The sequence below is a fragment of the Phascolarctos cinereus genome, unplaced genomic scaffold, assembly GCF_003287225.1.
Source record: "Phascolarctos cinereus isolate Bilbo 61053 unplaced genomic scaffold, phaCin_HiC Scaffold_5;HRSCAF=322, whole genome shotgun sequence".
NCBI lineage: Eukaryota > Metazoa > Chordata > Mammalia > Diprotodontia > Phascolarctidae > Phascolarctos > Phascolarctos cinereus.
In genome coordinates this window covers 453772190-453796392 of record NW_027555958.1, presented here as the reverse complement: position 1 = coordinate 453796392, position 24203 = coordinate 453772190, and the positions used below count along the sequence as shown (strand labels likewise).

Here is a 24203-nt window from a genome sequence, read left to right as displayed (position 1 = left end):
GCTATGAGCTCAAGGACCTTCAGTTTATCAAGACGTCTTTCCTAAGAAGAGATGCCCAGAACTGAACATGGTACTCCAGATGGGGAGAAGGAGAGGAGGGGGTATTATGTCCCTCACTCTGCATTTCTCTTAATAAAGTCCTGGATATCATTATGATGAGGGTAACCAGGTGGTGCAGTGGATAGAGTGCTGGCTCTGGAGTAAGACAGACATGAGTTCAAATCTGGCCTCAGACCCTTACTAGCTGTGTGACTCAGGCCAAGTCATTTAACTTTGTCTCACTTTCCTCATGAGAGGACATCAAATCCAACCCTCTCGTTTTATAGATGAGGGGAAGTGATTTGTCCGAGGTCACACAAGTGGGAAGCCTCAAAGCTGGGCTTCAGGCTTGGGTCTTCCAGTTCCAAACCCAGTGTTCTTTTACCTGAGCTGTGCTGGCTCTCAAACTAAGGATTCATAGGAGCTCAGAGGGTATTTTCATCACAGCTCTGGCTTGAAGTCAAAGGCTTCAGAAGAGAAAGACAGACTTGAAAAGCAAACAGCTGGTTAAGAAAGACGGTATGTCAATGGGATTCAGATTTCTGGACCATAGCTTAAAATGGAGGCTCCTGGCCATGGTAGAGGATGGAATGAACTCTTCTTTTCTTTTTCTTTTATTATATAATATATATGTCTTGGCCATGCAACAATTTAAAATATGAATGATGTCCATTTTCAATCTTGTGCTCTTAATACATTTTTTCAATAAATACTCCCCGTTCATTCCCAACAACAGTAATATCAATAGCAGTCCTACAGCACTAGGGCAGCATGTCGAATCACTTTTTTTAGTGACAAGATGATGTGATGTATTTTCACTGGTTTTTTGGCATCATGGTTCAGTGTTGGTGCTTTCGTTCTGATCAATACCACTTTACAGCAATAAGCTATATTAAGAATAAATGTGGTATATCATAGCAAATATTCTTTGTCGTTTTAGTTTTTTAAAAATCTGTCCCTTCCTCTGTTCTTCTCCCCCAAATTGATCAATAGAACAAACCCCCAAAATAAAACCTTCAATATACAGCTGCAGAGTTTGGCAAAATGTTCCCACGCTGGCCGTGTCTGAAAATGTATTTCTCTGCCTGCATTTTAAGTTTGGTACCTCCTTTGGCAGATGAGCAGTATGTTTCATCTTTGTTTTTTCAGACTTGTAGTTTATCGTTGTGTTGATGAGAGTTTTAAAGTTTTTCCTTGTCTTTTTTCTCTGTAATGTTACTATCATTGTATAAATTTTTCTCTTGGTTCTGTTCACTTCACTCTGGATCAGTTCATAAGAGGTTTTCCCAATTTTCTTTGAAAGCATCCATTTCATCATTTCTTATGGCTCAGTGATATTTGGTTATATTCATAGGCCATAATTTATTTAGACATTCCCCCAAAGAGGACCCCTCCCACCTTTGTTTACCATTTGGGGTTATTATGAAAAGAACCGCTATAAATATTTTTGCATATAGGTCCTTTTCCTCTTTCTTTGATTTCTTTGGGGGTATGGGCATAATAGTCGTACCACTGGGTTATTTTTAGGAACTTCTTGGGCATGGTTCTGAATTGCTTTCCAGAATGGCTGGACCAGTTCACACCTCCACCAACAGTGCATTAGAGTACCTGCTTTCCCCAGTCCCTCCAGCATCTGTTGTTTTCCCTTTATCAACTTTGCCAATCTGATAGGTTTGAAGTGTAACATCAGTGCTATTTTAATTTGCATTTCTCTAATTAGCAGTGATTCAGAGCATTTTTATATGGTTGCTGATAGCTTAGATTTATTCCTTTGAAAAGTGCCTTTGTCATGTTCTTTGACCAGTTATCTATTGGGGGATGGCTCTTAGTTTTATAAATTTGAATCAGTTCCTTATCTTGCGTGTTCCTTTACCGCAGAAGCTTGCTTCAGTTATATTTTTTAATTTCGTGTAAAGATTAGCCATTTTACCTTACGTGATCCTCTCTGTTGCTTGTATAGTCATGAAGACTTCTCCCTATCAATGGATCAGAAAGGCAATGTCTTCCTCCCTCCTCTAATTTATTTATGGTGTAACCTTTTATATATAGGTTATAGATTTGGAGCCTTTTTGGTGTATGGTGTGAGGGTATGGTCTAAATGGAATTTCTGCCAGACTACCGTCCACCTTCCTCATAAATTTTGTTGAACAGTGAGTCCTCCTCCCAGAAACTGCTGTCTTTGGGTTTTATCAAATATTAGCTACTGTTTTTGCCCATCTCTGTATGTTGGTGTTTAATCTGTTCCACTGATTGACCTCTTTTTTTTTCATTACCACTTTGTAGTACAGTGTAAGATCTGGTACTGCTGGGCCACTTCCTTCACACTTTTTTTCATTATTACCCTTGAGATTCTTGACCTTCTATTCCTCCATATGAATTTCATTAGTGATCTTTCTAGCTCTATAAAATGTACTGGTACAAACGTATCTCCCTAGAGTCTTACAAAATTAATCAAAAGAACGTTCAACTGAAAAGGTATGGAGAGAGAAAAAAACTGCCTGTGTATAGATCTACTTAACTGGAGACCACAAAGAGGAGCAGTGAAGAGGCCTAGAAATTCATAGGAGGCAAAATCTGAGAAAAGAGTCAGCCATCCCACTTCTGATACTTTCTACCTGTGTGACCTTGGGTGAGTCACTTAACCTTCCTGGGTCTCAGTTTCCCCTTATATAGAATGAAGGTGTTGGATTATATGACCTCTGAGGTCCCTTCCATTTCTAGAGCTATAATACCATGATTCTATACAAATTCATGACATTACATATCTATACATAAATGCTCAAACTATGGGTACAGGAGTTCCTAAAGCTGGAAGTCAATTTGGCCCTCATGAGTATCATGGAGACTTGGTGAGATGGGTCTGATGACTGGAATATGGTTCTGGATTGGCCCACCTTATGGGAAAGGGGGAAGGGTTAAGGTAACACTGCACATTAAAAAGATATAGTTTAGGGGCAGCTGAGTGGCACAGTGGATAGAGCACTGGCCCTGAAGTCAGGAGGACCTGAATTCAAATCCGGCCTCAGACCAAACACATGATACTTACTAGCTGTGTGACCCTGGGCAAGTCACTTAACCCCAATTGCCTTTAAAAAAAAGATATAGTCATGTGAGGAAATCCAAGAAATAGAATGGTACAAACTTGGTAGCAGGGACATGGGTGAGGATCAACTGAAGTAAAAATATAAGCAATAGTATCATTAGTGTGACCTCTAGACACTTGGACAGAGAGAGGAAGTGGATGGGGAGTTCAGTAAATATATCACAAGCCCAGGGCAGAGTTGTGATGCAAGTGATGAGAAGCTCCAATTATTTAGTCACCTGCTGGAACTCTCTCTGTCTCTGTCTCTGTCTCTGTCTCTGTCTCTCTGTCTCTCTGTCTCTCTCTGTCTCCCTGTGTGTCTCTATCTCTGTGTGTCTCTGTGTCTCTCTTTGTCCCTTTCTGTGTCTCTGTGTCTCTGTCTCTCTCTATCTCTGTCTCTCTCTTTCTGTCTCTGTCTCTCTCTGTGGGCATTAAAAGACAAAATAAAAGCAGTTGATGTGGGATGGAAAGCTAAGATAAATAGGTTAGTAATAAGGGAATACCTGGTTGTCCTTGATGACTCCAATTCCCCAAGCCCTGATGGAATCCATGCTTGGGTCCTAAAAGATCTAGGATAGGATTGATGAACTCCCATCAGGGATCTTTGAGAGACTCGGAAGAATAGGAGAAAGTCTGCAGGTTTGAAAAGGACAACTGTTGTGCCTGTTTTCCAGAGAAGTGGGAGAGGGAAGTCTTCAAGTAATAGGCCAGCAAGTTTGACTTTTATTCCTGGCAAAATCCTAGACTCTGTAAAGGAGCAGCTGATGAATTTCTACAAAGAGAAAGCTCTCGTTAAGAGCCAGCCCAATTCATCCAAAATAGATGAATCAGCTGATTTAGATATGACTCAATGGCTAGACTGAAAAGATAGTCAGGAGTCCAATATCGACTCTAAAGGTGGTCTTCAGTGGAGTGCCCTGGGGATCTGCCCTTACATCTGTGTTGTTTAACATTTTCATCAAGGAAGTAGATGAAAGTATAGAAAAAATGTTTATGAAAATTTCAGATGACACAAAGCTTGATAGCAAACATGTTAGATGATGGAACCAGTCTCCAAAAAAACCTCAGCAGGTCAGAACATTGAGCTATATAGGCAATGCAGAAAATGAAATTTATAGGAACAAATGTTGAAGCCTTATGCTTGAGTTGTAAAAATTGACTTCACAAGTGCAGGATAAGATGAAAAGGTTCTAGGAGTTTCTGTGGACGTGAGCTTGAATGTAAGCCCACAGTGTAACATAGCAGTCAAAAATATGATCCCAGTAGCAGAGAAGCATAGACTAAAGAGGTGATTACCCCTCTGTCCTGGTTAGACACATCTGGAATATTATGTTTAGATCTGTCCACCACATTTTAGGGAGGATAATGATAAACTGGAGAGTATCCAGAGGATGGTAACTTTACACACAGTGACTGCTTAAATGTTTCTTGAAGTTTGAGGTTCTTTTTAAAGCTTTTTCAATCATATTTTCAGTTAACAGGCATTTATTTGTTCTCCTTCCCTCTTTCCCCCCGCCCCACCTCCTCATTGAAGAAGAAAAATCAAACGCTTGTAACAAATACTCATAGTTGAGCAAAACAAATTCCCACATTGGCCATGCCCCAAAACATGTCTTGGGCTGTGTCACGAGTGTCTCCCCTCTCTGTCAGGGGTGGGTGGCAGGCTTCCTCATCCATCCTCTGGAATCAGCAGAGATCTTAAGTCTTTGTTTGACTTTGTCATTTGTTGGCCCTTGTATAAATTGTTCTGCTTCTGCTCACTTTGCTCTGCATCAGTTCACAAAACATTTCTTAGGCTTTTCTGAAACCAGCCCCTTCATCATTTCTTTTCTTCTTGTTGTTAATGTTGTTCCAGTCGTGTTCAACTCTCTGTGACCCCAGTTGGGGTTTTTTGGGCAGAGATACTGGAGTGATTTGTGCCATTTCCTTCTCCAGCTCATTTTACATATGGGAAAACTGAGGCAAACAGAGTTAAGTGATTTGCCCAGGATCACACAGCTAGTAAGTGTCTGAGGTCAGATTTGAACTCAGGTCTTCCCGACTCCAGGCCCAGTGCTCTATCCACTGTGCCACCTAGCTGTCCTTCATCATTTCTAATGGCACAATAATGGTATTACATCACATTTGTATGCCATAGCTTGTTCAGACATTCCCCAATAATTGCTGGACGCCCCCTCAGATTCTCATCCTTCGCAACCATTAAAAGACCTGCTATAAATCATTTTGATTCTTTTCCTCTTTTTTGATAGCTTTAGAGCCGGACTGGTCCTGAAAAGCCGTTTTACAGATGAGGAAATTGAGGCCTAGAGAAATGAAGTGACTGGCCCACAGTCACCTAGACAGTAAATAGCAGAGCTGGGATTCCAACCCAAACCCTCCGACTCCAAATTCAATGATTTTTTTATTCATTGTACCATACTGAGGACATGGCAGTGTATTTCACAGTTCTGCCCCCTTGTGAGATCATGAGCCTCAGTGTCCTCATTTGTAAAATGAGGCAGTTGGGCTTGGGGTCTCCAAGTCCCTTATAGTAATGAAGAGACACCCTTCTTCAACTGTGAGGTCTAGGAGGCAGGGGTTGCATCTTTGTCACTCCTGTGCCCTTCCCCTCCCAATGAGCCTCAGAGAAGACCCTCAGCCTTTCCCATGAATCTTGAAGAAGAAGGCCAAGAAGGAGAAGAGATGAGTTGTTACCAAATGTGGTTGAAAAGCCAACAAAGTCTTGCTTTATCTTTCAGGGTGGACTTTTCCTTTGCCCAGTCTGGGTGGGCAGGTGGATGGGGGAATCTCTTTGGAAGAGCAAATGCTGCCCTTCCCCCAAGTTAATTAATCTGGCTGGGTCTCCTGACCAGAAGCAACCCTTCTTTTCAGTCCCCCAAATCCACCATAAAGACTAGAGATTAAATGGGAGAGAGGCAGGGCAGGGCACTGGGGAGAGTGCTGGACTTCAGGAATCAGAAGACCTGGGCTCCAGACCTAGAAATTTGCTTTGTGACCTTGGACCAGTCACTCCTCTCTGGAGTTCCCTTTTCTCATCTTTAAAGGATGGTGGTTGTACTAGGTGGCCTCAAAGGTCCATTCCAATTAGGACCATCTATGAATTGATTTCCTTCTAGTTTGGGTTGTTTCTATGCTCGTGAAGTGTCTCCAATCTATACTGTGCCAGCAAAAGGCATGGGTTCAAGGCCAGGTGTCCAGGGACTTACTTCTCCACCCTCAAACCCCACCTCCAGGAGACAGCAGTGCTGATTTTTCTAAAGGCTTCTGGGAAAATATCATGTGGCTTCCCTGGGGAGCATCTCCCCTGGGGAGCCCAGGTATACCAATGGCCCTGAAGGCAGTGAAAACCTATGCTGGCCACAGGGCGGCGCCCCTACCCAACAATAATGATGGTGTGGGATGAGCTTAAAAAGACCACAGACCACAGTTAGAAGGGACCTTGGAAATGACAGAATCCTTGATAGGGAACGAGAAGGGATCTCTTGGACCAATCCTCTCATCTTGCGTAGCTGGAACCTGAAGGGCAGTGACTTACCCAAGGCTAGTAAATGTCAGAACCAAGATTATAACTCATGCCTCTTGACTGCAAAACCAATGTTGCTTCCAAAAAATATTAGAAGCCTTTTAGAAGTTATGCAGCAAGAACACAACATCTCAGCACCAAATAGGACCACCAAGGCCAACCCTGAAGCCAGATGGAATCAATCTCTGCCCTCTTGCCCATGACGAGGGCCTTTAAGACATTTAAAGACAATGGTCATGGCCTATGGAGTGTCTGAGTTAGAAAAGATCTCAGACTGCATCTCTCCCAGAAGCGGAATTCCCTCTGTGACACAGCTTGTAAGTGGCTATCCAAGCTCCAGCTGAAGATCTGAGTGATGAGAAACTTACTACCTCTCTGGGCAGATTATTCCACTTCAAGACAGTGTTAGCAACTAAAGGTAGGCAAGATCATAGGGTCGTGGAATCCCAGAGCTGGGAAGGACATTGGGGATCATTTAGTCCAGCTTGCTAATGTTACAAAGTGGGAAACTGAGGATAAGAATGGGGAAGTGGCTTAAGAGCACAGAATTACTTCATACAAGCCAGGACTAGAACTCAAATCTCCTCACTCCCAAGCCATTATTCTTCCCACTCCACAACAGAGAGAAGGAAAGTGACTGTCTGAAGTCAACCACCATTCTTCCTAAACTATGTCTTCCATAACTGAACATTATACCCCAGCTGTGGCCTCACCAGGAACTGGCTGCTGAAGGAGAAACCCTCAAGGAGTTTACATTCTAATAGAAGACAATGCATACAGGGGAGCGGTAGCCAGGGAGGTGGATTTTGATGGTGGTGGGCTGATCCTTCTCAGAGCTAGAGTAAGGAATGGGGTGGGAGGTGAGGAAGAGAGAGGAAAAAAGTATTTGGGGTGGGGGAAGAGGTGGTGGGTTGAAGCCCCTTGCCAGAAATGGTGAATGCTCACCCATCAGAAATCTGGGGCCCCAGGGTAGAAAGCTGGATGGAAGGGGAGGCTGGAGCCCTGGAGCATGACAGATTGAAGGTAGGGCAGGAAGGAGTAATGATGGAACTGAGATAACAATGCAACCTACTCCCTACCACATGGGGTTAGTTAAGTTTAAATAGCATTATTAAGATTTTCTCCATTACTTTCTTAAGTCTGGATAATCAACAAAGTAATAATTTCAATTAATTAATTAGTAATGCTGATTTACAGCATTTATTTATATTATTTATTATATTACATATACTATTATGTATAGTACATATATAGTATATATGGTGTGTGTGTGTATATATATAACATATATATACACATATATAAAACACATACATTATTTATAACATTTGCCACGTTCCAAGGTGTAAATGCTCACACTGAGCTCTCTCCAGCTGGTAACATCTGGTTCCAGCACACTACTGGTTATATGTCTCTAAACTTCTAAATATTGAATGTTCTATGCATGCTAGGTTCTATGGTTATATTCTATGCCAAAGTTCTAGGATTCTACATGGTTCTAAGGGGCTGCTGTTCTAAAGTTCCATGTTGTTCTAAGGTTCTATGATTTATAAGCAGAGATGCCATCTCTAGCCTCTATACTTTTGCACAGGCTGTTTCCCATGCCTGGAATGCATTTCCTCTTCACCTCTGCTCTTAGCACCCCTCCTTGCCTTCAAAATGCAGCTCAAGTGTCACTGCCTATTCTACCTGTGGCTTTTCCAATACCTCCAGCCATCAGTCTCCACGTATTAATTCTGTATATATTTTGCACATTCTTTCATAAGCACATTTGTTTTCCCCAGCAGAATGTAAGTTCTTTATGAGAAGAAAGTGTGTGTCACTTTTGACTTTGTGTCTTCAGTACCCAACTAAATGCTCAATATGCAGTTGATGCTCAATAAATGCTTGTCGATTGATTGAGTGACTGGTGAACAGCTCTGATGCTCTGTCCTTTCTCTCCTAGCCTGATGTCAGGCCTTGCATCCCTGGACGCCAAGACCTCCAGTCGCTTAGGAATCCTCACTGTGGCCTACTACCTCTGGACCACCTTTGTTGCCGTCGTTGTGGGTATTATCATGGTCTCCATCATCCACCCTGGTGGTGCAGCTCAGAAGGAAACCACCGGCCAGAGTGGGAAGCCCATCATGAGCTCAGCTGATGCCCTGCTGGACCTTATCAGGTAATTTCACTTCTCTGCAATCTCTACCAGTCTGGCTCCTAAGAGGGGGCTGCTTCTCACTGGCTAATCACCCAACAGGAAACTCTGCTCCTGGCTTAAAAAGGGGGGGGGGGAAACCTGCCCTAATATCTTCCCAAGGAAATTGCCAAAGGAAAATAAGTCACTTCTTAGTTTTCTGGGCCCCTGGAGGGATATTGACATAGATAATCTAAAAAAAGGTCAATCAACCAGCAAATAATCCATGAGCAATGAGCTTTGGAATCTAAACCAATAAGCCAGATTTGATTGATTTCCTGAGAACTTCTGTGTGATTAGGATAGGATGCCTGCATTGGAGGAGTTTACATTGAGCCAGGAACCAGGAGAATAGATCAGAACTGCTCAGAACCATTCAGAACCCTGGAAGAAAGCAAACAGATGAGCAGGGAAGGCAGGACATCCTTGCAGCTATCTGCGCTTGTGAATTTCCTTCTTCATTATAAGAGTCAAGATATTTTCTCAACGCTCAGTTTGTTGGTGGTTGGTAATGGGTAGTTCAGCCCCTGGACAGAGAGCTAGCTTCAGAACCAGCATGACCTTGGTTCAAGTTTGGGCAAATCATTTAATGCCTTAGTTAAGTAACAACCCAGGAAATTTTCTGAGACTAGAAATTGAAGAAAAGAGGCTGTTATGTAATAGGAGAGGAAGTTTCTCACTGGGAGTTCCTTATACTAATGAAATCTCAGGCCTGGTAAAAAATAATAATAATAATAATAATGTGCAAGGCACTTGGCATACAAAATAGTCCCTGCCTCTCCTCCCAGAATAGATTTCAAATAGCAAAGGGAAAATCTTACCTTGGATCATCGGCAGATGACATCTACCCATGTAGCTGGCCAGAGAGCTGCTAGGTCTAGCATGCTGTGATGCCCAATCCTTGGCAGATATAGCAGTTTGACTAGAGTAGAACTTTCTTTAAAGGGAAGGCTAGAGGTCATTAATAGAACTGCACAGCTTTTCAAAGGCAACCAGCCTGCTCCCTTCATCCTATTCAATTCTGAGCTCAGAACATTGTTAATTTGTGGCCTCTGTCCAAATATGTGTACTGGTAGAACAGCCCTATATGGGTCTCCTTGCTGTGGCAATTGACTTACATCCATTAAACTTCTTTAGGAAAAGGTCATAATCTGTGTCAATGTCCACTCCTCTATCCATTTCCCATTTTTCAGTGTCAATCTACTATTATTTAAGTATATTGGCTTGGAGTTCTTTAAATTAATAAGAACATATCTTGTTTTCATTTTTATTCTTTTTTAAGGGGATGGGTTCCTTTAGATACTTGCTCTAACAAGTCTGAAGTCTGAGTGTACATCACCAATAAATCTGGGAGTGTGATCTTTGGCTGCAGATGGTCTAGAAAGAGGGAGTCGGTTGCCCCATTGTGCTCCATTCTGGAGAACTGTGTCCTTTTCTGGGCACCCCAGCTGTCTGGATAGCATCCGGAGCCGAGGGAGCAGGTTCATAAAGGGCCTGGAGGCCATGCTCTTCAAGGATTAGCTGAAGGAACTGGGGGTAGTTGCCTGGAGAAGAGGACCTAGGGCTGAAGTGTTATCTGTCCTCAAACAATAAGGGGCTTTCTGGTGGGGGAGCCATCAGCTGTGGCCTGTCTGCGTAGTTTCCATGTCTAGGAAAACACTCTTACAATGAGAGCTGACCCAGACTGGGAGGGCTGCTTGGAAAGTGGTGGGCATTTTTCCCCACTAGAGGTCTTCAAACAAAGACTGAATGAATACTTGTTGGGTGTTGTAGTGTCCAGACATAGGTTGGATTAGATGCCTCCAAGATCCGTCCCAACCTTATAATTCTATACACAAAGCACTTTCCTTTCCACAGTTCTGTGAGGGAAAGAGAGCAAAATAGCATAAACACTGATTCAGAGTTCCTGAGTTCAAATCCTGACTCTCCTATTTACTGCCTGTATGACCTTGGGGCAAATCCCTTCACTTCCCTGGGCCTCAGTTTCTCCACATGTAAAATGAGGGGATTGGACTAGCAAGTCTTTAGGATCCCCTCCAGTTCTAGGTCGGTGGTCCTCACTTCACAAAAAAAAAAATTACCAAAAAAACCTCCTGAGGCTCAGACCCAAAGTCCCCACAGCTAATAAGTGTTAAAGATGAGATTCTTTGCCAGGATTTCCAATACCAAAGTCAGTACTCTTCCCCCTCCCCCCACTGCCTCAGGCTCTCCAGCATTGCACTGGGGTGGTGGGTTCCTTGGGAGCAGCCCTCTTAAGGTGCTATAGGTGAAACCTTGACTTAAAGCAAAGATGAGAGGAGAATGAGAGCTAGGGGGCTCTGGGGCCTGGAGAGGATGAAGTGAAAAGAGGTCTGCCTGCAGGGGAGGGACTCAGGTGGACCAGAAGAGGGAGATGCCAGAGTAATGGCTAAAAGTGTTAGGAAAGGAAGAGCTCCCAGGACTAAGAAGCTGACAGTCACACTCTCCTCTGTCCTCATCAAACCACATCTGGAGTCCTGGGTTCCGTTCCAGGAGCCACATTTTATGAAGGATGTTGATACACAGGAGAGTGTCCAGAGGAAGGCAACCAGCATGGTGAAGGGTCTTCAGTCCGTATCCTGTGAGGACTGTTGGAAAGAACTGGGAATGTATAGTTTGAAGAAGAGAAGGCTCAGGGGAGATATGCTAGCCACCCTCATGTATTTGAAGGATCATGGGATTAGAGCTCTGAAAGGGAGTTTAGAAGCGGGTCAGGAAAGGGAAAAGCATTTGTATCACACCTACTATGTAGCCAGTCTGCTGTGATACTTTGTGGTTGGTTAAATGTACCCTTGACCCCCCATTCCCATTTCTGAGCCTGTCTCCAGATAGATCCGCACCCAAAATGAACTTCTCATTATCCTAACTCAAAAGGAGTCCAAAAGCCTAAAGGTTTAGACTCATCTCTCAGTACTCCCAGCCAAACTGTTCTCTGAGGCCACAGTCGTATGGGGGGAAGGGGGTACAAAATCAGACATAAACACAACTAACCACAGAACTGGGCCCCAATCCCACGTCAGCTCTTCCAACACTTCAGGGCACCGAGGGAGGCACAGAATTTAGATAAGACACATTCCCAGCCCACGTGGAATCTCTGGCAAGAAGCAGCTAAGATATCTGTACAGGAAACAGAGAGAAATCATGAGAGCTCTGTACAGCTCTGTACCCTGAGAGGTGCTGTCAGAGGAGGGGAGGGCTAGCCAAAATTCACCCTAAATGAAGGGAATGAGGGTCTTCTCTCTCAAGCTGCTTAACATTTTTAGCAGAGATTTAGACAAAGGCATGGGTGGCAGTCTCATCATCAAATCTACAGATGGCACAAGGCAGGGAGGGAGATCTAACCCCCAGATGGTGAGTCTGAATCCAGAAGGGTTTTGATGGGCTGCATATAGCTTTAGGCATCATCTAAAAAAAAAGAAATGGATACTCCAAGGAATCTTCGGTCTTCCCCAGCTGCTGGTGCCTCTGCCCACCCTGAAATTACCAGGCATTACATTGTACGTTTTGTATATATTTGTAGATGGAGATGTTCTATGAACTAAAAGATTGTAAGCTTCTTGAGGGCAGGGGCTGTTTCATAATTATCTTCATATACCCAGCATATATATACTTCATATATCCAGCACCTAACAATGCCTGGCGCATATTGGGCAGCTAATAAAATGCTTGTATCCCCAGCACCTAGCTTACTGCTTAGCATATTGCCTAGCTCTTAGTAGGTGCTCAATAAATGTTTATTTTAAATAACTAGAATATAGCAGGCACTTAATATAAATATCTGATTGATTAAAGTTCAACCAATATAAATCGTTTGTCATAGGGAAACTAAAAAAAACCCCAAAAGTACTTCAGTAGCTTGGCATACTCACCAAGTAGAGATATGGCTGCCAAGGACAATATCATTTTGAACATAAGCTCATTTGTAATATCTCACAAAGAAGAATGATGGTAGTTTATGAACGGCATTGCCTCATAAAACAGAGAGAAGCACTGAAGGGTAAAACCCAGTTTTAAAAAGCTTGATGAGAGAGCTAAAGTGAACTTAACAGAATCATTCTGAATGGATTTAAGGTTGAGCCTGGAAGAAGGACCACAAAATGGTGAAAAAGAGAAAAGATAAGACAAGATTTTTATGACAAACTCTATTCAACATCAAGGAAAGTGGAGGCACCATGCTTGACCTCTAACATCACAGTCCTAGAGGTACTTAGAGGGAGAAATGGGACTGAAGGGAATAAAAGCCAAGAGTACTTAAAGGGGACCTGTGCTGGAGGTGATATAACTGCAAACATTGAGGGGTTGAGTCATAAGGTATCTGAAAAAACAGAAGATACTAAAGGCATGGAAAAGAATCTCAGACCTTAATTTCCCTTAAGGGCAACCAACAGCTATTTAACTACATACCTACTTTCCTTTTTCATAAAATTTTATGGCATATAGATCTCAGAGAACGATGTGCTATAATATAGACATATTTATGCATTGAGGTCATTCTCGATAGGGATATTAGTTGGGAACAGATAGGCTTTCTTCAATGATATTACAAAGTGAATCACATATTTAGCATCAAATACAAGATCCCATTGTGCTTATTATTTCTTTACTATTTGAAAACCTTTTTGATTTAGTGGAGCAAAATGTTGACCTAAAGGATTTCTTCCAATGTGGTGTCTCCATCCATCCATCAAAATAATGTGAAATTTTTTGAAAGATATAACAATAGGGTTAACCTTTGCAGCTCTCCCTGATCTTTAATATCATGACAGGCAAATATATACATGTATTGATATGATGGATGATCATGATAGATAGATAGATAGATATGGAGATAGATAAATACACACTCATGCATATGTGACGAGGCATAAAACATGGAGACATACATGTCCCAAAGGTATTCACCACTTTCATGAAGGAGACATGGCGCAAAGTACATGTTAGTGGTGAAATCTTCCATATGCTCCTGTATGTATATGACATTGGACTAGTTGTATCTGACATAAAATGTTGTAGGATCTCCTGGAAAAGATTTATAACCAGTTAGAAGAGTTTGGAGTAACCATCTACATAGGAATGATCAAATGGATGAGGAATTCCTATTAACCAGGTAGTCAGTTAGATGAATAATTTATGGAACCTGAGAGAGAGAGAGAGAGAGAGTAAATGGACAAGAGTTTGGATCCAGAATTAAACAGGAAGAAGAATGTAGGCTGGCATGGCTCTTTTTAATGCCATAATTCTAATAGTGTCCCTACAATGGCTGTGATTCTTGGAATACTATAGCTTCCAAAGACTTGACTTGGAGTATCACTCAAAGGACAATTGAGAGGCTCATGGTGGGTATGAATAACCTACAACACATGACAAATAGGGAATTATGAGAAAGAATCAGAATAAAGGATGAGGATGGCAGGGACAAGGTGGATTAGTCATGTGCCAAGAACAAGGGCTAACCCTCAGATAATCAGCATCTTTGCTCCCAATGTTATCCTCCCAATGTTAAGAGAAAACAAAGAAGGACCTAGGTATGTTGTTGGATGGGGAGGCATGGGCACATTGCAATCTGCTTTGTTGGAGGGAATGTCCACATCAATGAGTTTATAGACCCATTGAAGTCCTTGGGTAGTATAAGGGAGACATTGAGCACACAGAGTTTTCAGGAAAGGAGAATGAGCTGCTTCCCAGGGAAGTGAGTTCCCTGTCTGCATTCTCAAAGAGGTGGTCGACTGCTTGCCGTAGATGCTGCGTGGGATTGAGGAGAATCCTGCCCTGGGAGATGGATGACAAATTCTGGGATTCTAAGATTTTGTGGCCAAGATCCCTGACTCTGGGATTCTCAGGGTTGGTTGGGGGCTGTGGGAAAGTCCAGCATTCCAAGTTTATTCTCTGGCTATGGTTGCTTCTAACTCAGTGAAAATTGATCCTTTTGGTTTGAGGATATTTCCATGGTTGTTCTCAACCCAGAGGCCATTTGTTTTGGAAAGTTGGGTGATTAAGTAGCCCTCTCCTCATTCCTTGGGCAGAGAGTAAGGAAGAGTGATGGCAAGGGTTTGGGTAGGCAGTGGGGGGTAGCAGGAATAAGGGATTCCAAAGAGTCTCTGGGGACATGGTAGAGTTTCTCCTCCAAGCATTGGCCATGTGAAGGTCTGCTTATGACTCACTCATCCTCTCCTGTGAGAAGCAGTCAGATTCCCATCAGTGGAGTTCTTCCTACAAAGACTGGATGTCGTGTTTGTTGTAGTTGGGGTGCCTGTTAATTCTGGGGCTGTTCTGTCTGCCAAAGAGAATGACTAGTGCCTGAAAGGTTAGAACAACAACCCCAAAATAGCTAATAGCGAGTTGAGACTCAAGAGAAATTAAGAGACAATAAGAAAGCTTTTAGCTGTCCTTGAAGAGTTCAAGTCGCCTGGTCCAGCAGAGCTATGTCCTTGGGTGCTTAAAAAAGAATCACTGCTGTGATGTCTGGGGCAGAGATATTTGAAAGATTGTGGAGAATAGGAGAGTTATCCCCAAACAGGAGCAGGGTAAAAGTTATTCCCATCAACTTTGATTCCAGGTAAAAAGTAATGAATTAAGCAGAATTCATTAATGCTTACTATTGCCAGGCACTGTGCTAAGTACCAAACCTCAGTTTCTTCATTTGTAAACTGTAAAACTTGCAACATTTTTTCTTGGAGTTATTGGAAGGAAAGTGCTTTTTAGATCTTAAAAGCACTATTAAAATGGGAGTTTATTGTATTGAACTGGTGCCATTCTTGGGCTCATAAGTTTTTAAAGGGAAAGGACTCATCAAGTTCTCTAGCTCCTTTTCTCCTACCATTTATTTAGCAGTGAATGTTTCTCTAAATGGATGGCTTGTGTGCTACTTCAATGGGAATTTGGATAAGAAGCTTCATGGCTCAGTGGATGAAATACTAGCAAAGAAGTACAAATGAGGCAGTAAGTTTGAATTTATGACTTAACCCTTCACTTCCTAAGCCAGTCTTTAAAGCACTTGCTAAAGGTATGAGGCAGGAGAGTTATGACCCAAGGCCCAATGTGTACTCAGGCAGTTAGGAGTATAAGGACCCAGAAAAGAGAGGAATTACTACAGACTTAGGGGATCAGGGGAGCTTCCTTGGAGGAGGTTAGGTTTGGTCTAGGTCTTGAAAGGCAGAGAGGTCCTAGAAAGGGGGAGGAAGGCAGAAATATTATTATAGAATCAAGGCATTCATTTCAATTCAACTCATTAAACCTGTATTAAGCATCTACAAAGAGCAAGTAATTATATGAGATTTGGGGAATACAAAAGTAAAAACCATATATTCGGAGGATCCATTTTACAGATGAGGTCACTGAGATCAAGGGAGCAGAAGTAACTTGTCTCAGCACCAAAAGGAGGATTTCAACCCACATCTTCTGACTCCAGAACAAGTGTCCTTTCCACTGTTACCACTACCAAGGAATTTCCTTTCTCCTGATGGGAATACAACATGTAAACAGATAAGTAAATGAAGCTAGGGTGATGGAGCAAAGAAAGGACAGACAAACTGCTTCCGGAAGATTGGAGGAGACAGTGCAGCTCCAATTCCATTCAATAAGCAGATAGCCCCAGCTTCTTGTTGAGATACAATGGTGGTTTAAACCAACACCATTTGGTTCTGATGGCAAGACCCTATGAGCACACTTTTTGATTGAATGGAACAATCAGAAATGAGTATGAACAAGAGAAGGAGAAGGCGAACACTCCAGGATCTTTGCCCCAAAAAACCCAAATGTGGTCACAAAGAGTCAGACATGGCTGAAACCACTGAAGAAATGAACAGGCATTGTGCATCTCCTTGAATCAATCAGAGTCATTGTGTGAGACACTGGTTCACCCCGAAGCAACTTGTAGAATAAATATAAGCCAACTCAGAATCAAAGGGGAAAGATTCTAAGACCTCCACATTCAAGAAATTAGAGAAAGCGCAGAATGGAGGAAGGACTAAGCTGTGGTAGAGAAGGGCATATTGAAGATACTCGATGGCTCTACAGCCTTTCCAGAGCAGAAGACTCAGAATGAGGGAAATCCCAAGAAAAAGGAAGCTCTTTCCCCCCAATTCCCCCCACCCCGGGCCCAGAGAGATAGACACACACACACACACACACACACACACACACTGCCATGGCTATCTATCCATAGAACTACCGTATTATTTGCTGTTTAGTTACCCAAACATTTCCATTAAACTGAATTTTACCTTAACCACAGATATCAAGGGTTAACTAAAGATAGATATAATTGTAGAGTTAAGTAGAGAGGCCAAACTCTGCCTACATGCTGTGAATCTTCCTAACTAGGGGCTCAGGGTGATTCAGACTGAACTCAGAACTCTTACTCTAAAATAAACCCCCTAAATCCAAAGAAGAGGGAACCAGGGAACTTTAGGGTCCATTAAATTGCCCCTTTGTTACTGTGAAAAAGGAAAGAATTCCTGTCCTTGAGGATCTTTCTTTTATTAGGTGGATGCAATGTATAAACAGTCAAATAAACAGAAGGTAATTTGAGAAGGGAGAAAGTAATAACTAATGGAATCAGTGGAGGCTCCCAGAGAAGACGACACTTGAGGCTTGAAGGAAGATAAATATCCTGAGAGGCCCACATGGGAAAGGGCTGCACTCAAAGGATAGGGGGATGGTGTGTACAAATGCACAGAGGTGAAGATGAATAATGGAGGACCTAGCCCCTAGTCCTCAGAGGGTAAGGCAGCAAAGGCCCGTTGAAATCATCCAGTCTAACCCCCTCACCTTATGCATTATGGAACTTGCCAAAGACAGTAGCGTATAGAGCAGAGTCTGGGTTTGACCCCAAGTGCTCTGGCTTCCAAGCCAATTCCCTTTCCCGAGATCAGGAAATGAGATAAGTAGAGGTGAGACATGAGGACAATCATAGAGAGCCTAGATTATATGAAGGGAAGATCAGGTTGGTAGGTAGGTTCAAGCCCAGACTGTTGAGAGCATTGAATGCCAGGCTAAAAAAAAAAATAGAAAGCCATCAAAGGTATGTGAGGAGGAAAGTTTTGTGGTAAATAGAGTTTAAGGAAAATTTGGCTGTGTGTCTAGTGACTGATAACTGGAGGGAAAGAAGAGCCCAGGGACAGGAAGACCAGCCAGGAGGTTGTTGTAATCACCCAGGTTTGATGTGATGAGAGCATGGCCTAGGATGGGGAGGAGATAGTGGGAATGAAGAGGAGGGAAGGATTACAAGAGATAGAACTTTAAAATATCAACAGGACTTGATGGCTGAGATGATGTGGGGCCAATAGATGAGGCCAAGAAGACTGAGGTTTTGAGTCTGGGAGTTGTTAATGCTCCTTTCAATACATGATCCAAGAAAACAAAACCAGACCATGGCCCAGAAGGACCGCCAAGTGATGAATTCATTTCTCAATCATCAGCAGAGGACTCTGGAAAGTTGGTGTTAAGATTCAAGGCACTAGGCAGAGAACTGAACTCCCTCACTCCATCCCTCCCTCTCCTCCCCATCCCCACCTCATTAAAACACCAGAGAAATTAAATAATGACTGAGTTTTTAATGTACACTTCTCTGAATAAGAGTTATAAGCGCCCAGGAAAAAGTACCAGACAACACCTAACCTGCCTCCTAAACTCCAGGCCCACATCACCAGCTGACTCTTGGAGATCTCAAACTGGACATCTTGAACCCTGCAGGTATCATGAACTCAGCAAGTTCTGAAATAGAACTCATCCTTCCCCACCAAATCCTCCCCTCCTCTGAACTTCTCTGTTACTGTCCACCATACTCCCAATTCATCAGGTTCACAACTTAGGTACCAGGACTTAGGTACATAGACTAGGCAGAGCCTTCTACATGGTTTCTCTGCATCCAGCCTCTCCCTACTCTATTCCATCCTCTACCCAGATGCCAAAATGGTTTTCCTAAAGTGTAGGTCTCATCATGTTACCATCACCACCCCTTAATAAACTCCAGTGGCTTCCTGTTACCTCCAGGTTTAAACAATGCCAACCTTGGCAATCATTTAAGTACCCTCAGTGAGTGAGGCTAAGTATTGGGCCTCCATAGACCATATAAACAGGATAGCCCCTGCCCTCAAGAAGTTTATGTTCCATGGAGACACAATGGTACAGGTACGTAAATACAAAGGAACTTACCAGACCTGTGCCTTAGTGAGGGAGCTGCATGGAAGATGAATTGGACAGGGAAGAATAGAAGCAGGGGAATAAAAATGAAAGCGCAGTAATGAGAAAAGGGACGCTGCAATTATAGGAGTTTAGGATGCACTCAATCTGTTTTACGAGTTGGACATAAGAAGAAAAGTTCAGGCTGGACGTTGTGCGGATGTGCTAGTGATGAGACGCTATACTGAAGAAATGGAACATGGAACAGTACACACTAACACTGAAGAACTGAAAATAAGGATCACCGAGAGGGCAGGGGTGACATGCTAGGTTGTACCCGGTATAAATAAGGCATTAGGAAAGAGAGCCATCGACTTCCTGCCAAGATGGCCACCGGATTGGCTCCCATACCAACTCCAGCAAAAACCTGAAGTTCTCGCTGGACTGAAAAAACAATCAAGAAATCCAGTGAGGAGCTACATTGACTTCTTACACCTCCAAATTGCAGAAAAAGTCAGCCAGAGGCCTAAGAGAAATAGGAAAGGGATCCTCAGCCCAGAGTGAGCACCAGTAACACCAGGGACAAGCCAAATGCAGTCTTCAAGGCTCTGTGTCTAGAAGCAGCAAGAACAGAGAGTCTTCTGAGGTAAGCCTCAGCACAGTCAGAAAATTCTGGAGTGGGGACCTTGGGAGCGCCAAGAAGTGGTAGAGGGCGGGAACCAACGTGGTTCTGACCAGTGCTGTGCACATCACTCATACCTATCGACCCAGGCCAGGGGGGCTCTGAGGCCCCTAATGCTCTGTCAGGTGAACCTCCCTTATCTAAGATGAACAAAGAAGAGCTGAAGACGCATACACTCACATCAAAATTAACAGGTAAACAAATAGAGATAGGCAAGGGGGGGTGGTAAAGAGAGGATAACACTGGGAAAGGGACAGTCACAAACAAGATAAACTTCCTCCTCCAGGGAAGGAGAGGGTAAAAAGGGTGGGAAGTGGGGGTAGAAGAGAACTAGAATCTAAGGAGGGGCCTTAGATTGCTTCTTAGACAATTAGGGAATGGCTGAACAAATTATGACCTATGAATATAAGGAAATACTATCGTACCATAAGAAACAATAAAAGAGGCAATTTCAGAAAATCCTGGGCAATATGAATTGATGGAAAATGAAGTCAGCAAAACCAGGAGAACGCTTTATTGGAAGACAGCGTTGTAAAGAAATACGATTGTGAAAGACCTGAGAAGTCTGATCAAAGTAATGACCAACGTGTCTCAAGGGAGAAAGGAAGCATGTTACCCACCTCGTTACAAGAAGGTAATTGATGGATACAAGGTACAGAGACACATTTTTGGATATGGTCACTGTGTGGATTTGTTTTGCTTGACTACATTTATATGCTATAAAGAAGGTTTTTCCTTTTTATCAGTTAAACTTTTCTTATCTATGGGGGAAGGTGAAGGAGCTAGTGGGAGGAGGACTTCAGCAATATCTTTTTGTTTTCAAAGTGACCATTAAAACATTTCTCAAAATGCACAGGAGAAAACAAAAGGGAGTTCATAAGGAAGCACAGATAAACAGGATAGTTTTGAAAGTAGCAGCTAGAATTCATTGCCTATACATATGCATAAATTTTTTTTTTAAAGCAAGCAGTATGAAAATGGAGATTCAGTGTTTCATATAGAATCCTTTTTTGTATTCTGATGTGTGTATGGAAATGTTCTGGGGGTTTTTTGTGTTTTAAGTTAAAATTTTAAAGGGAATAGTGGCGTTTTTTTTTAAGAAAACAAAGAACCACAATAAAGGATATCATCAAGGAAATGTACCTAGCAGATGGCAACAAGATGAGACCTACACTTCAGGAATATCACTCAAGCAGCTCAGTGGAGACTGGTTTGGAGTGAGGAGAGATTCAAGACAGGGAGATCAATTGGGAGACTTTTGCAAGAGTCCAGGCAAGGGCTGATGAGGACCTGGATGTCAGAGTTCACCCAGAGAGTCCGGTCTCACAGAGAGGAGGCGGCCGACGATCAGTCAACAAGCCTTTACTAATTAATCATTTAAGACATGTTTGTTGACTGATTGCTAGCTAATATGTAATATATTATATATAATTATGTAATATAATATGTAATGTATTTAATCTTTCTGTGCCTCAAACTGCTCCCTGGGACTTAACCTAAGAAAAAGAGATGGTGATTAACTAGCATGTTAAGCTTTCCTGAGTCTTTTCATATATTATCTCATTCAAGTCTTACAACAACCCAATGAAGTAGGTTCTATCATTATCTCCATTTTCCGAGGGAAGAAATTGAGACTCCACCTGCCCAGTGTCACATAGCTAGTGAGGGTCCAGGGCAGCATCCAGAAGGGATGCAAACATGGGGGGGGGGAGATGGGGCAGGAGAGGGGGAAACCATAGATCTCTTGGATGACTTAATAGTCATTCTATAGTAGTATGGAATAGCATTCCATGATAACTAAGTTCTATATAACATTCAAGGGAAAATATGGTAAATACAATATGCTGGGAGAGAGGTATGAGTTCTCAGAGAAGATGGATTGTAAAGACTGGGAGGGTTTACTAAGCTTAAAACTAAACAGACTTTTGGGGCACCCTATACACACAGTAGATAGATAAGTAGATAGATAGATAGACAGACAGACAGACATAGATAGATAGATAGATGGATGGATAGATATAGATACATACACACACACATATATATACACACATACACAGAGAGATAAATATATAGATATAGATGTGTCTGTAGGTATATGTATGTACAGCACATATACATATTTATATTTCTCTATTATGTATGTATTATTTCAATATTTATGTATATACAGTGGCTACGCTGTATGTATATAATTCTCTCGATTTAAGCCTAGGGACAATGTAATGGCCCTCAGGGCTAAGGGTTTCTCTCCTCTGTTTCTTCAGGGAGTTTATATTCAATGGGAAGTTAGGCTATCTGGTTCAATCGTCTCCTTTTAAAGATGAGCAAACCAAAGCCGAAAGAGTTTAAGGTTCTCATTCAGGGTCTCCCAGGCTGTAATTGGTAGAACCAGTGTCTGAACCAATGTCTTCTGGTTCCAAATCCAGCCTTTTCCTCCTGAATCATGAAAACTGGGGTGACCTGCTTTGGAGTCAGAAAGAGCCGAGCTCATGTCCTGCCATTGATACATTCTGTATCCGTGATCCTGAAAAGTCCCTTCAGCTCTCAGGGCCCCTGGCAGCTCTCTAAGATGATAAATTGCCAACGAGATGCTGATATGTATCAGTGGATAGATTTTGACACCAAGAGTTCTTTATGGTAATGAAATCACAGGTTTAGAGCAGATACACACATAACTGATGTTTATACAGCAGTTAAAAGTCTTCAAAGCACTCTATATTCCTTATAAAAGCTTCTGCTTGGCTTTTAATGCACTGGATAGTCTAGGAAACCTGGCCTGTTTGCTCTAAAGGAAAATGCCATCTCCCATCTCTATGCTTTTTGCAGGCTCTCCCCCATCTTTCACTCTCCTCATTGTTCAGGCAGAGTGCTGGGTCAGAGTCAGGAAAACCTGGATTTGAATCTCACCTCAGACACTTAATAGTTATGTGACCCTGGTCAGGTCCCTTGATCTCTCTGGGCCTCAGTTTTCTAATCTGAGGGCTTCTGAGGTGTCTAGATCTATAATCCTATGATCCATGCCTGGAATGCTCTCTTTCTCCTCATCTCTGCCTTCTCGAATCCCTTGCTCCCTTCAAGGCTCAGCATAAGGGCTACCTTCTGCTTGGAGCTTATCTTGACACTACCCCCGCACCTCAAGACCGTATTCCTGTCAAGGACACCACCATCCTTCTAGTCTTCCAGATTTCCAACTTTGAAGTTGTCTTTCTCTTCACTCAGGCCATATGTCCAAGGAGTTGCCACAACCTTTCAGTCATCTTCCTGACTGTCAAGTGCAGCTCTCTAATATCTAAATCCAGTCATTCAGTCACCAAGTATTGATTAAGCACCTACAGCATGCCAGGCACTGGGCTAGGCACTGAGGATACAAAAAAAAAGGTCAAAAATATTGGCCCTCCCTTCAACGAGCTAACATTCTAATGGGATCAATGACATGAAAATCTTGTTGTTCATTATTTTCAGTCATGTCTGACTCTCTGTGACCACATTTGGGGTTTTCTTGGCAAAGATACTAGAGTGGTTTGCCATTTCCTTCCCCAGCTTATTTTACAGATAAGGAAACTGAGGTAAACAGGGTGAAGTGACTTGCCCAGGGTCACACAGCTAGTAAGTGTCTGAGGGTGGGTTTGAATTCAGAATGATGAGTCCTCCTGACTCCAGACTTGGCAACTCATCCACTTCACCACCAAGCTGCCCAACATGAAAATAACCATGTACATCCAAGAGTATGAGGGAAGGTAATCTTAGAGGGAAAACCCTAGCAGTGGGGAAGGGTGGGACTTAGAAAGACCTTCTGTAGAAGGCAGGATTTTGTCGAGCCAGGGGGTGAAGATGAAGAGGAAGAGCGTTCCAAGCATGGAGGAAAACCAACACAGTCATAGATGGGTGGCAATCTGTGACCTGCCTCAATGAAATGAGGTTGTTCCTACACCCAGAATTCTCCATGCTGCCAAAATCCCATTTCCTTCATATAGCCCACCTTTCTATTTTTGAATAAAGGTCTAGTAGCAGATTAGGGCTTCCTCAATGGTTCCTGTTAAAAGTTTGTTATTTTCTTGATCCCTCTGTTAATTAGACTCTGCTGACCACCTTCTCCTCCTGGATAGCCTCTCCTCCCTGGGATGCTGAGTGCTGGAGCTTGGTTCAGCATCATCATCCCCAGCATACCCCCTAACTCTACGTATTCTCTAAGGCTCTGTTGTGGGTCCTCTTCTCTTTCTACATTCTCTTTCAGTGACCTCATCAACTCCCATGGGTTCAATGACCCTCTCTACATTGATGACTCCCATATCAACATATCCAGCCTCCATTCTCTTTCCTGAGCTTTAGTCCCATAGCACCAACTATGTGGTAGTGTGATTGGCTAACCAAGCAAGCTAGCCACCCTCCTGTACATTTTAAATAGCAGAGGAACTTCATGGGGTGGATGATGCTAGGCTTAGGAGAACTTTGAAACACTTGTACATATACCAGAAGGCAGCAAAGGGATGGAGGGAGGGAGTCCAAAGGGACTATTACGTCCCTCTCTTTGGCCATGTTATCAGAGACTAGACGGGTAG

At 42.7% G+C, this 24203-nt stretch overlaps 1 protein-coding gene across 3 annotated transcripts in view; it reads left to right on the top strand.

The window, feature by feature from the left end:
• Positions 1-24203, top strand: part of SLC1A7 (solute carrier family 1 member 7) — a 77522-nt gene that overhangs the window by 32519 nt on the left and 20800 nt on the right. For all 3 annotated transcript variants that reach the window (XM_078154562.1, XM_078154561.1, XM_020987516.1), the window contains exon 3: positions 8590-8805. In XM_078154562.1, coding sequence (XP_078010688.1) covers positions 8590-8805 — 216 coding nt within the window. The remainder of the gene's footprint in view (positions 1-8589; positions 8806-24203) is intronic.